The sequence below is a fragment of the Lepus europaeus genome, chromosome X (assembly GCF_033115175.1).
Source record: "Lepus europaeus isolate LE1 chromosome X, mLepTim1.pri, whole genome shotgun sequence".
In the NCBI taxonomy this organism is placed as follows: Eukaryota; Metazoa; Chordata; class Mammalia; order Lagomorpha; family Leporidae; genus Lepus; species Lepus europaeus.
In genome coordinates, this window is record NC_084850.1 from 109,111,359 (window position 1) to 109,124,738 (window position 13,380).

At 49.1% G+C, this 13,380-nt stretch overlaps 1 protein-coding gene across 7 annotated transcripts in view; it reads left to right on the forward strand.

The window, feature by feature from the left end:
• Positions 1–2,167, forward strand: part of BCOR (BCL6 corepressor) — an 83,282-nt gene extending 81,115 nt beyond the window's left edge. For all 7 annotated transcript variants that reach the window (XM_062183316.1, XM_062183315.1, XM_062183314.1 and 4 more), the window contains one exon: positions 1,034–2,167. In XM_062183316.1, coding sequence (XP_062039300.1) covers positions 1,034–1,325 — 292 coding nt within the window. In that variant the 3' untranslated portion in view covers positions 1,326–2,167. The remainder of the gene's footprint in view (positions 1–1,033) is intronic.
• The last annotated feature ends 11,213 nt before the right edge of the window (positions 2,168–13,380 follow it).

Here is a 13,380-nt window from a genome sequence, read left to right on the forward strand (position 1 = left end):
CAGGGCGCTGGATTCTATCCCGGTTGCCCCTCTTCCAGTCCAGCTCTCTGTTGTGGCCCAGGAAGGCAGTGGAGGATGGCCCAAGTGCTTGGGCCCTGCACCCGCATGGGAGACCAGGAGAAGCACCTGGCTCCTGCCTTCGGATCAGCGTGATGTGCCGGCCGCAGCGGCCATTGGAGGGTGAACTCTCACTATCCACTCTGCCTGAAATAAAAAAGAAAAAAAAAGGGTATTAATCAGTAGCTGGAATTTCACAGAAGAGTCAACATGTTGGGTGCTTCTACGATCACCAAGATGCTCTGGGAAGGGGGTCTTCCTTAGGAGACCCCCCCCCATAACGGGCTACTATACAGGCCTTCCCAGGCATCTCAGATGCACTGGGACCCTTCTGGTACGGTGCTTTCTTGTATATAGTTAGGATAATCATTCTGCACGACGCTTGGGACCTCCATGTGTCATCAGATGGGGTTAGACCTGTCTTGCTGCTATGGTCAGGGCACCCTTGGGGTATATGTGTCAAGAGACTGCTCTACCACGTGTTAACAAAGGTCAAAGATGCCTCGTGAGTAACACCCTCTTCGGCTCTGCAGCTGTAAACATGTATGCTATCAAAAACACCGAAGGAAATCATAAAGTGTCACTTCCAACAGAGTTGAGGGGTGGGGGTGGAGATCGTAAAGGAAAGAGACAGCTTTCTGTGTGCACTTAGTGTGGATCCAAGGAGAGGAGAGAGCAAAGAGGCTGGCAGACAGACAGACTGTCTTCCCCCAGGGAAAACAGCGGAGCACATGGAGAGGTGTGGCTCGAACTGTGGCCAGTTCCACCAGTAGGGAGAACAGTGAGGGTCATTCAGGCCATCCTGCCTAGGTGTTTTCTTCATACCACCAAATGAGTCTGGAGTTGGCTATGGGATGCGGAGGCTCAAAGGGGCAAGCCCCTGGCCTCCGTCCCACGGCTAGGGGCTGGGCTCTGCTCAGGGTGTGCTTTGCATTTTTGCCGGGAACTCAAAGCGCTTTGCCTTCCCGTTTTGCAGGCCACGAAATTGGCTACTGCTTTCAGATGTGCTGAAGAAATTGAAAATGTCTTCGCGCATCTTCCGCTGCAATTTCCCCAACATGGAGATCGTCACCATCGCCGAGGCGGAGCTCTATAGGCAGGTGTCCGCGAGCCTTTTATTCTCTTGTTCCAAAGACCTGGAAGCCTTCAACCCGGAGAGCAAGGAACTGCTCGATCTGGTGGAATTCACCAGCGACCTGCAGACTCTGCTGGGCTCCACCCTGGAGTGGCTCCACCCCAGCGAGGGGCTCTTGGACAACTGCTGGTGAGCGCCGCAGCCCCGCCTTGGACAGTGCATTCTGGTGTGAATCTTTGTGCATATGTGTCATAGTACAGCTATTTCTGTAAAGAAAGGACACTATTACATAGGAAAAGATCTCTTCTTTATATAAGAGAAATGGCTCCAGTCAGAAGGACTTCGAAACCTGTTGTTTTCTTTTTAAGTCAGTTTTTATGAAGTTGTTATAGTGTTTCTTTCATGCACACCTGTTTTGGGATAGGTTTGTTTTTACTTGGAACATTTGTTTCTTTTCTGTTCTTGTTTTTCTTTTTCTTTTTTTTTTTTTTTCTAAGGAGAAACAAAAATGAGGAAAAGGGGCTTCACACTTTGACTTAATTTCATGGCAAGCTCCGATGACAGCCTGTCTGTGTGTAATGTGTGGTCAGAAGCGTGCGGTTGGGTTTGGTGAAGGCACTTGGTGGTGTTGTACCTTTATGTTTTGTTTACAGAGTACCTGCTTGGGCCAGGTAAATGCTATTGGATGTAATCCAGTAGTGTGTAATATAAATTCAAACCATATCCACACACAACAACTAATTGTATGAAACTTTTATATCCTAATTTAAAAGCTGTGAAATTAGTTTTCACGCATCAAACCGGATTGTTTATATGTTTAAACATTTTATGCTCTTATTTAAAGAAGACTTTGAGCTATTTTTTTCTGTACCCTGTAAAATATTGAAAACTAACATAATATGTTGAGGTTGCTTGAAAATGTACATAAAACTAAAATTTTCTGAATTGTGTGTTTATGTTTGAAATCTGTGTTTTAACTTTGTAAGTAAATTCTCTGCCTTTGTATTTATATTTTACAAAAATTTTCTTAAAAGGCAATAAACCTGTTGAGGAAAGGAGAAAATTGAAATATTTTGCATCCCATGTATTCCTAATGCATTCTTGTTGTCACCGCTGTCTTCAAAGTGGTGTTGATGGTCCGTGCCCTGTCGGTAATGTTCCAGCAGTTTACAGTCTGTGTAAACTGGTAGATGCGGAGGAATTAATTATACCCAGAAAACGATTTGGAGTTCCAGTCTGGACCTAATGCTTTCCTGTCTCTCAGTTCTGCCCTGGCAGGCTTCAGCTTCTGGCTTTGACCTACTGCAATCCCACATCCCAGTGAAGAAGCCTTATCTTGAAACCAAGCCTTTGTTGCACTACTTGTCTTCCTCCAGCTCTCTTCTTTTTTCTGTTACCTCTAGGGTAACTGCTTTTTCTAGCAGTCTCTGCACTGGTCACTTGATGCTTAGAGTCCACCCCATATGCCTGTTCTTCACTGCAATGGATAGGCCGTGGAAAACTACTGGACTCCTTTGCAGCTATGTTTCTGGTTCTGAATGTGGATTTCTTTGGAAAGGAGCAAGGGGCACACACACCTTCCTACTGTAGCAATTGCTGCTGAGGACTAGGGCAGGGCCGGCCGGTGCCTAGGGCACTGCTGGTGGTCCTGGGCTTGTCCTGACTCTTTCCCCTAGCTCTGCCAAAAACCTTGTCACCATCTGAGTCCCTGTGGCACAACCATTTGTGCTCAGTACTATGCATTTTTTCATCTTGTATTGAACACCAAAGCAGAGCCAACGTGGCAGCTGGGTCAAGGAAGAGGCCTTAGGGATGATGTATTTGTGCTGCATCTTGAAGTAAATGGGGGAGTGTATCCTGCAGACAATAGGCACCTGGCAAGTTTTTGGCCTGTGAATTTTTCTAATTGTAAAACATTCCATTGTAAACATTTCAGACCTAGATAACTCCTTATCACTCCATACTAATACTCCCCTCCCCTTGCTGGGGGAAACCACTCTCAATAGCTTATGCAATTTTTGTTTTGTAGGAAAAGATCTAAGCAGTCTGCAAAGGCCCAGAGAAAGCTAAGATAGTGGCCCAGTAAAGCAGACCTACAGAAGAATTTAAGCAAAAGAGGACTGGTGAGCCTGAACTACTTTAGGCAACAAGGGTCTCCTTTGAATCCTAATCTCAAAAATAAAAGCTCAAGGGCATTTGGCTTTTTTTTATTTGTATTTGGGCTGGAGGCTAAGGGAGAGCCTGAGGCCAACTGAGGTTTTTATGGGGATAAAGGTCATTGTATTCATTAGACCAAGACAACAGGTGGGAGCCATAGACCTGCGGGGTGGAGGGCAGGGAAGTACTGAGCTCCCTTTAGGCAACATTGAAGGCTGTCAAAGGTCACACAGCTGGAGGGACTGGCAGACAGAGCAGCTCCTGGAGGACCCACCAAAGTGCTTGAAAACCGATTACAGATAGAGCTGACTGGGGTCTGGATGAGAACCTGGAGCTGAGAAAACTTGGGTATAGAGGAGCTGCCACCCATTCCAGAAGCCCCCATAGGTCTAGAGGAGCTTGCCACAAGGAGCAGAGCACACGGGAGGCCAGGGCACACCACCAGCACGTAGGAGAGTGTGCCACGTGTTTGGGGGAACTCCACGTGGGTAGGCGAGTGCTCTGGAGAGTTGAGAAGCACAGCACGTGCTGTGTGCGGTGTTTAGGGGCCCTCAGTGGAGAGGAAAGGACCGCAGCGTGGTACAGAAGTGTTTGGGCGCAGTTCTTCATGGGTGCCAAGGGGCTTGCCTTGTGCGTTATGTGGAAACCACTGTGTTTTGGGGGCTGCCACCCAGGACACTGGCATATGAGTGCTGGTTCCAGTGCCGGCTGCTCCTCTTCCGATCCAGCTCCCTGCTGATGCAGCTGGGAAAGCAGCAGAGGATGGCCCAAGTGCTTGGGCCCCTGCCAACCACCTGGGAGACCCCGATGAGGCTCCTGGCTTCCACGTGGCCCAGCTCCAGTTGTTGTGAGTGACCCAGCGGATGAAGATGGCTCCTGCTCTGTAACTCTGCCTTTCAAATAAAGAAATCTATAAAAGAACCTACTGTGCACTTGAGTTTTTCTACTACTTCAACTAAATCTCATCTTAATAGACTTCCTCTCTGGGTGAACTTGGACAAATTGCCCCTTCAGCCTTGTTTTCCTGTTTTTTTCAAACTTGGCCTAATCGTTGTAACAGCAAACTCCTGAAAACACCCAAGTCTGGGATCAGGCAGGCCCTGGTGAACAGTGGTGCACCCACACAGAACAGGGCTCGGCCGCCCTCGGTGTTCCCTGCTCCGTATCCATGCACTCAGCATAAGATTAAAGATTTAAAAGGGGGGGGGGGGGGGGAGGTGCGCAGCAATGTGGTGCAGCAGGTTAAGCCACTGTCGGTATCCCATATCTGAGTGCTGCTTCAGGTCCTAGGTGGCTCCCTGCTAATGCGCCTGAGAAAGCAGCAGAAGATGGCCCTGGTGCTTGGGCCCCTGCACCCATGTGGAGGGCCTGGATGGAGTCCCAGGCTCCTGGCTTCAGCCTGGCCCAGCCCTGGCCATTGTGGCTATTTGGGGAGTGAGTCAGGGGATAGAAATGGAAGATTCTCTTTCTCTCTCCCTCTTTGTCTAAATAAGTCTTTTTTAATAAACGTAAATTCAAAATATCTGGGTAGGTTCTATGCAGGTGCTACATCGCTTGGTGTTGGTAGCTGAAGAGGTCCTGGAGCTAGACCCCTGGTTGCTGAGGGATGATTGTGCTATGCAACTGTGAAGTGTGCAAGGTTCTCTAAACTGCTTTAAAGTGAGTGCTGGGGCCAGTGCTCAGCGGGTTAAGGCCCTGGCCTGAAGCGCCAGCATCCTATATGGGTGCCGGTTCGAGACTTGGCTGCTCCACTTCCGATCCAGCTCTCTGCTGTGGCCCAGGAGGGCAGTGGAGGGTGGCCCAAGTCCTTGGGCCCCTGCACCCGCATAGGAGACCCGGAAGAAGCTCCTGGCTCCTGGCTTCGGATTGGCCCAGTCTGGCTGGTATGGCCATCTGAGGAGTGAACCAGCAGATGGAAGACCTCTCTCCTCTCTCTAGTAACTCTGACTTTCAAATAGATAAATCTTAAAAGGAGCAGCAGCAGTGGTTACCTGTGATGGAAGAGGTATACTGGCTGCGAGGGAGAGAGGGCAGCTCTGCTGTTCCAAACGCTCCACAGTGTAGACTTCCACGTGACGTCACGGAACTAGAAACCAACAGCAATGCCTGTGAATTAAAAGGCACAGCAGACCAAATGAAGCCTATGGATCCGGTGGCGAGCACAACTACACAAGAACTATTTCGAGTGACTAAAACCCAAGAAATTGATATAATGTCTTGTGTATTTACCCTAAAGACAGACCTGTAGAAATATGTTAAGTTGTTTCAGTAATCCTATCCTTGGTGACAATGTCAATGTAATAGCTGAGGGGCTACCACCTGCAGTGCCGGCATCCCATACGGGCACTGGTTTTAGTCCTGGCTGCTCCACTTCCGATCCAGCTCTCTGCTAAGGCCTGGGAAAGCAGTAGAAGATGGCCCAAGTCCTTGGGCCCCTGCACCCACGTGGGAGACCCGGAAGAAGCTCCTGACTCCCGGCTTCGGATTGGCGTGGCTCCAGCCATTGTAGCCATTTGGGGAGTGGACCAGGGGATGGAAGATCTCTCTTTCTCTGCCTCTCCTTTTATCTCTGTGTATCTCTGGCTTTCAAATAAATAAATAAGTAAATAAACCTTAAAAAAAAATTGACCCTGAAATTGATCAAGCCTCTACAGTAGAAATAGGATGTCAGCCATATGTGTGATTTTAAATTTTCTAGGAGCTACATTTTAAAAACCCAAAAGAAACAGGTGTAATTAACTTTCATGATATTTTGTTTCGGCTCAATATATCCAGTGTATTACCATTCTGACATGCAATCAATATAAGATATTAGTGAGATACATTTTGCTTCTTTTTGTGTTACGATTTTGAAAACTGCATTGCATATTTTGTATTGTCGGCACTTCTCCACTCCAACTGGCCACACTTTCAAGTGCTCAGTAGCGACAGGAAATACGGGGGACAGGCGAACATGGGAACACACTGGGTGTGTATCCAGCTGGACTCAGTTTCTTCAACAAATAAATTGTAAGGGGATAAAAAGAGACGAAGGGAAAGCTCCAGGCTAAAAGACACTCGGGAGAAATACCAATAATTGCAACGAATGGATCAGAGAGTCTGATTTGAAAGTCAAACTATTAAAAAAAAAATTGTGAAAACCAGGGAAATAGGAGCCCCGAATCTCTGAGTCCTTGTCTTTTGGGCAATATATACTAAAATAGTTATGGATGGAAGGATAAGCTGTCATCCAGGGGGAAGAGAAACTGGAGCTATAGACAAAACAAACCTGATTATCAATTGGCAATTTAAAATGTAGTTGTTGTGTTTTATTTATGAGAGAGGCAGAGAAACTAAGAGGGAGAGAGACAGAGGAGGGCTCCCGTCTGCTGGTTTACTCCCCAAATACCATGGGCCAAGCCAGAGCTGATGCTGGACACTGGTAACTCAGCCCAAGTCTCCCAGGAGTGAGGCAGGACCCTAATCTTTTTTTTTTTTTTAAGATTTATTATTTATTTGAAAGTCAGAGTTACACAGAGAGAGAAGGAGAGGCAGAGAGAGAAAGAGAGAGAGGTCTTCCACCCACTGGTTCACTCCCCAATTGGCTGCAACGGCTGGACCTGTCTGATCTGAAGCCAGGAGCCAGGAGCTTCCTCTAGGTCTCCCATGTGGGTGCAGGGACCCAAGGACTTGGGCCATCTTCCACGGCTTTCCCAGGCCATAGCAGAGAGCTGGATGGGAAGTGGAACAGCCGGGACTCGAACCGGCGGCCATATGGGATGCCAGCACTGCAGGCAGCGAGCAGCTATTCCCACTCTGCCACAGCGCTGGCCCCAGGAACCCAATCTTGAGCCATTACTGCTGCCTGTTAGGGTGTGCACTGGCAGGAGGCTGAAGTCAAACAAGAATCCCGCAATAAAAAGTTACTTTTTGAAAATGAACATTAATAGCTGTCCTTCAGGGTTCTTGTGTATTAAATGAGATTATATAGGTAGACTGCCCAGCGCCGTGGTCAACAGATGGTAAATACTAGACAAATGTTAGTTTAGATTCTCCTTTGCAAGGAGTCCTGTACTAAAAAAAAAAAAAAAAAAAAAAGAAGAGCCTGCGAGGGAGGAGCCTGCCCCTTCACACACAATTTGCAAGTTGATACATTTGGGCTCTTTCTAATCTCTGCCATCTGCTGATAGCCTGTTTGCACACTGGGGAAACTGGGAGAAGGAGAAAGCGTGGCCAATGCTAGCTAGCTCTCGGTGGCAGAGGTTTCAAGGAACAAGGTATTTCTGCATATGCCCATGTCGAGAGCTTTTCCTATATGATAGAAGTGTTTCAATATTTTTTAAAAACCAGATTTGAAAAAAAAAAAAGGCCTTCTTTCTCTCTGTTTCTCTCTCACTGTCCACTCTGCCTGTCAAAAAAAAAAAAAAAAAAAAGGCCAGTACTGAACTGGAATATTAAGAAGAACAAAGGAAACTGTACGACGCTGCTAGCATCATTGATGTAGAAAAAGCCTGCGCCTGAGCCCGAGCTGGGGCAGGTGTTGGGCGTGGAGGTTAAACTGCCACTTGGGACACTTGCAGCCCATACCAGAGTGCCTGCTCTGAGTTCGGGCTCCTCCGCTTCCCAGGCACCTTCCTGCTCATGTGCTCCCTGGGAGGCGGGGGGGGGGGGGGGGGCTTCAAGGACTGTGATTTCTGACTTGAGTGCCTGGCTCCTGGCTTCAGCCCCCCTCAGTCCCAGCTGTTCTGGAGGTTGTGGGCATTTGGGGAGTGAACCAGTGGATGGAAACTCTCTCTCTCTCTCTCTCTCTCTCTCTCTCTCTCTCTTTCTTTCTCTTTTCTGTATTTCAAATAAAATGAAAATAGACAAAAATGAAAAACTGTAGCTCAAGTCTGTTTTTTAAATATCTTTAAAAAAAAAAAAAAAACACTGTCCTCTCAAATATACAACCTTCGTGGGATATATTCCTTTTTTTTTTTTTTTAAATTATTTATTTATTTGAAAGGCAGAGTTACAGAGAGAGACAGACAGACAGAGTTCTTCCATCTGCCGATTCACTCCCCAAACGGCCACAATGGCCAGGGCTGGGCCAGGCCGAAGCCAGAAGCCAGGAGTTTCATGCAGGTCTCCTAAGTGGGTGCAGGGGCCTAAACACTTGGGCCATCCTCTGCTGCTTTCCCAGGCGCATTAGCAAGGAGCTGGATTGGAAGTGGAGCAGCCGGCACTCGAATCGGCAACGGTGCTACAAGCGGTCGCTTAACCGGCTGCACCACAACACCAGCTCCTAAATGATTTTTCCCCCTTTTTAATGGTGGGAAATGGACAGATAAGGTTGTTTCGTTGCAATGACGTTTGAAATCTATGCTCAGTTTTTCATCCTACACATCCCCACCAAGTTTTTGAAGACCATTGGTAGAAACCAAGTGCTCACTGAGCAAAGAATGGGTACAGTAAGTGCGGTGTAACTATGCAAGGGATACTGTTTGGCAATAGAAAGGCATGAAGCACTGACGTGTGTCGCCACACGGAAGAACCTTGAAAGCTGCACGCTTATGGAACGAAAGCCAGCAAAAAAGGCAAAATGGCCAGATGTTGTGTGATTCCTTTTATACGAATGGTCAGGGACAGGCAAGCTCACCGAGACTGGATTGGAGGTTGCCAGGGACTAAGGAGGGGGAGAAGGCAATGAGCATTTGGAGGCTTTTGGGAGGGAGGGGTGATGAACGTGTTCTCGAATTGATTGTGAAGATGCTTGCACAACTCTGTGAATAGACTAAAACCGTTTAATTGCACACTTTAAATGAGCGAATTTTATGATATGTGAATTATGTCTCAATAAAGAATTTTAAAAGGAACTGCATGTCTCAAAGCAAGAACATTTAGTTTGCTCGTGAATCTGCAGTTTGAGCAGGCCTCCCTGGGGACAGCTCACCTATGCTCCACTGGGCGTCAGCCGGGGCGGCACGAGGGCTGGGGCTGGAACCTTCTGCAGGCTCCTTCGCCGGCATGGCTGGCGGCTGACGCCGGCTGTAGGTTGAGATCCGCAGGGACCCTTTCACTGTGTGTGTATGTGTGTAGCCAAGGGCCCTTCCCTGAGTGGCGGCTGGGTTCCCAGGGCGAGCGTCCCTTGGGGACAGGGAGACCAACCAGAAGCCCTATTTCTTTTCCTGACCTACCTTTGAAAGTCACCCGTTGTCACTTTCACCGCCTTGGTTGTGAGAAACCAAGAACTAAGGCCGGCTCCTACTCAAGAAGTGATAAAGGAGCCCTCACCTGTTGTGGGAAGAGTGTTGGGGAAGTGGCAGGCACGTCTGAAAGATGAGGCACACCCCTCTCCCCCATCCCTGCCCCGCTGCCTGCAGGGTGAAACCAGCCTGTGCATGGGAACCCGGGGACCCGCCCCCTGCATCCTCACCGGCATCTGTCTGTCTGTCTGTCTCTCTCAGGTCCTCCTGGGGGTAGCAGCGACTGTGCTCAACTGAGCACCATAGCCTCTGTCTAAAGGGGTCGATGGGGCAGGGCACTTGGCCTAAGTGGTTACCATACTGCTTGGGACACCCACATGCCATGGAGAGTGTGTCTGGGTTTCAGTCCTAGCTCCGCTCCCAATTCCAGCTTCCCACTAATATGCTAATAGGCAGGAGGTGATAGCTCAGGTAAGTTGGGTCCCTGCACCTGCATGGGAGACTCACATGGATGCTCTACTGTTGTGGGCATTTAGGGAATAAACCAGCAGATAGGAAATTCTCTCTCTCTCTCTTTTTCTCTTTCTCTCTCTCTCCCCATCGCCCCCACCTTTGCCTTGCAAGTAAATATAATTCATCAATTAATTAAAAAAAAAAATAAAGAGCAGGGCAGGCATTTGGTGTCGCTGTTAAGAGTCGGCTTGGATTCCAGCTGCTTCACTTCCGATCCAGCTCTCTGCTGTGGCCTGGGAAAGCAGTGGAAGATGGCCCAAGTCCTTGGGCCCCTACACCTGCGTGGGACACCCAGAGGAAGCTCCTGGCTCTTGACTTCAGGTCAGCTCAGCTGTGGTCATTGCGGTCCTTTGGGGAGTGAACCAGTGGAGGGAAGACCTCTCTCTCTCTCTCTCTCTCTGTCTGCTTCTGCCTCTCTGTAACTCTGCCTTTCAAATAAATAAATAAATCTTAAAAAAAAAAAAAAAGAGAGAGAGAGAGAGTTGGCTTGGGATGCCCATGTTCCATACCACAGTGCCTGGGTTTGAGTGCACCCTGGAAGGTAGCTGGGGGTGGAGCGAGTAGAAGGGTCACTGCCCACCCACGTGGGAGAGCAGGATGATGTTGTGCTGTTGTGGGCACTGGGGAGTAAGCCAGTGGATAGTAGTTTCTCTCTCTGTGTGTGTATGTGTGTGTGTGTGTTTGTCTCTTTCAGATAAATAAAACCCACACACACAATTTAAATGAAAACAAATTTAATAAAAGGGCCAGGCTGTGCCCTGTGACAGCCTGTTGCTGCAGACTCCTGGTTGCCAGGTCTTCGGGCTTCTCAAAACAGAAGCCAGTAATCAGCAAACTGGATTTTGATGTGAGCTTGCAAAATCATCCATGACACTGATCATACGTTGAGAAGGCCAAACAAAACCGTCTCCAGACAGGGTTAGGGCTGCAGGCCACCGGCCTGCAATCTAGCAGAAATCTGTGGAGAGTTTTTCACACGTGCGGGAATGTGGAATACCAGTTTCCCAATCGTGCTGTTCCTCGGCCTGTTATGTACACCCTGTGTGCGGACAGAGACCCCCTTGAGGAACCTCTGCCCAAAGCGTTCCCCAGAGAAACAGTTTGCTGAGTGTTAGGGTGCCTCGGGTTTTGTGAATTTCCTGGTAGATCAGTGAATCTAGGATAGAAAATGACTTTGGGGCTGGCGCTGTGGCGCAGCGGGTTAAGCCGCCGGCTGTAGTGCCGGTATCCCATGTGGGCGCCGCTTTGAGACCTGGCTGCTCCACTTCTGATCCAGCTCTCTGCTATGGCTTGGGAAAGCAGTAGAAGATGGCCCAAGTCCTTGGGCCCCTGCACCCACATGGGAGACCTACCTAGAGGAAGCTCCTGGCTCCTGGCTTCGGATCACTGCTGCTCTGGCCATTGCAGTCATTTGGGGAGTGAACCAGTAGATGGAAGACCTCTCTCTCTCTCTCTCTCTCTCTCCTCCTTCTCCTTCTCCTTTTCTCTCTGTGTAACTCTGGCTTTCAAATAAATAAATAAAATCTTAAAAAAAATAAAATTACTTTCAAATTTTAACTGGAAATACGGGAAAAGCTTTTTTTTTTTTTTTTTTTTTTTTTTTTTTTTTTTTTTTTTGACAGGCAGAGTGGACAGTGAGAGAGAGACAGAGAGAAAGGTCTTCCTTTTTGCCGTTGGTTCACCCTCCAATGGCCGCCGCGGTAGCGCGCTGCGGCCGGCGCACCGCGCTGTTCCGATGGCAGGAGCCAGGTGCTTCTCCTGGTCTCCCATGGGGTGCAGGGCCCAAGCACTTGGGCCATCCTCCACTGCACTCCCTGGCCACAGCAGAGAGCTGGCCTGGAAGAGGGGCAACCGGGACAGGATCGGTGCCCCGACCGGGACTAGAACCCGGTGTGCCGGCGCCGCAAGGCAGAGGATTAGCCTGTTGAGCCACGGCGCCGGCCTTGGGAAAAGCATTTTTAAAAATTTATTTATCTGGGGGCTGGCGCTGTGGCGCAGCAGGTTGACACCCTGGCCTGAAGCACCAGCATCCCATATGGGCGCTTGTTTGAGTCCTGGCTGCTCTACTTCCAATCCAGCTCTCTGCTGTGGCCTGGGAAAGCAGTGGAGGATGGCTCAGGTCCTTGGGCCCCTGCACTCGCGTGGGAGACCCAGAAGAAGCTCCTGGCTCCTGGCTTCGGATTGGCGCAGCTCGGCCGTTGCGGCCATTTGGGGAGTGAACCATCGGACGGAAGACCTCTCTCTCTCTCTGCCTCTCTTCTCTCTTTGTGTAACTCTGACTTTCAAATAAATAAATACAATTTTTTTAAAAAAAGGATTTATTTATCTGAAAGGCAGAAAGAGAGAAAGGTGTGGGGGGGGGCTTCCATCCATTGGTCCTTGGGTGGAGTTTGTGGTGAAGCAGCTTGGAACACCTGCATCCCATTCAGCTGTGCCTGGGATCAAGTCCCGCCTCGGCTTCCCCTCCAGCTTCCTGCTAATGCGCACCCTAGGAGGCAGCAACTGACTGCTCAAATTCTCAGGTCCCTGACACCCACAAAGATGACCCAGATGGAGTTTGTGGCTCCTGGCTGCAGTTCGGCCCAGCCCCAGCTGTTACAAGCATTTGGAAAGTGAAGCAGCAGACAGAAGATACCTCTCTCTCTCTCCCCCCTCCCTCTCTCTGCCTTTTAAATAAATAAAAATAAATTTTAGAAAAAGAATTTAAGTTTTTTAGTTGGAAATAAATGCTTGTGTGTGGGAGGAGTTTTGTTTTGTTTTGTTTTGGGGCTCAGAGGCTGCTGTTTGAGATGCCAGCATCCCATATTAGAGCACTGGTTCCAGTCCAGGCTGCTCCACTTCCAATGCAGCTCCCTACTGATGCGCCTGGGAAAGCAGTAGGTGATGGCCCAAGTCCTTGGGCTTCTACCACACACATGGGAGACCCGGATGGGATTCCTGGCTCCTGGCTTTGACCTGGCCCAGCCCAGCCATTACAGCCATTTGGGGAATCAACCAGCAGATGAAAGACCTTTGTCTCTGTCCCCTTTCTCTGTCATTCTGCCTTTCAAATAAACCAATAAATAAAAAGAAATTCATACACACACACACACACATATACACACACAGGGAAAGACAGACAAAATCTTCTGTTGGTTCACTACCCAAATGCCCTAGGCCAGGCTGAAGCCAGGAGCCAGGAACTCCAACCGGATCTCCCACATGGGGGACAGAAACCCAAGTCCCCAGGCCACCATCCGCTGCCTCCAAGGTGCATTGGAGGGAGCTGGACGGGATAGAACTGGAACTCTGATGTCGAGTGCCAGTGTCCCAGGCGATGCCTCACCCCTGTGCCATAATGCCCACCCCTGAAAACTTTTCATTACACGGATGAACTAGCCAGCCATGGAGGAGGGGGAGAGAAGGCAAGGGTTT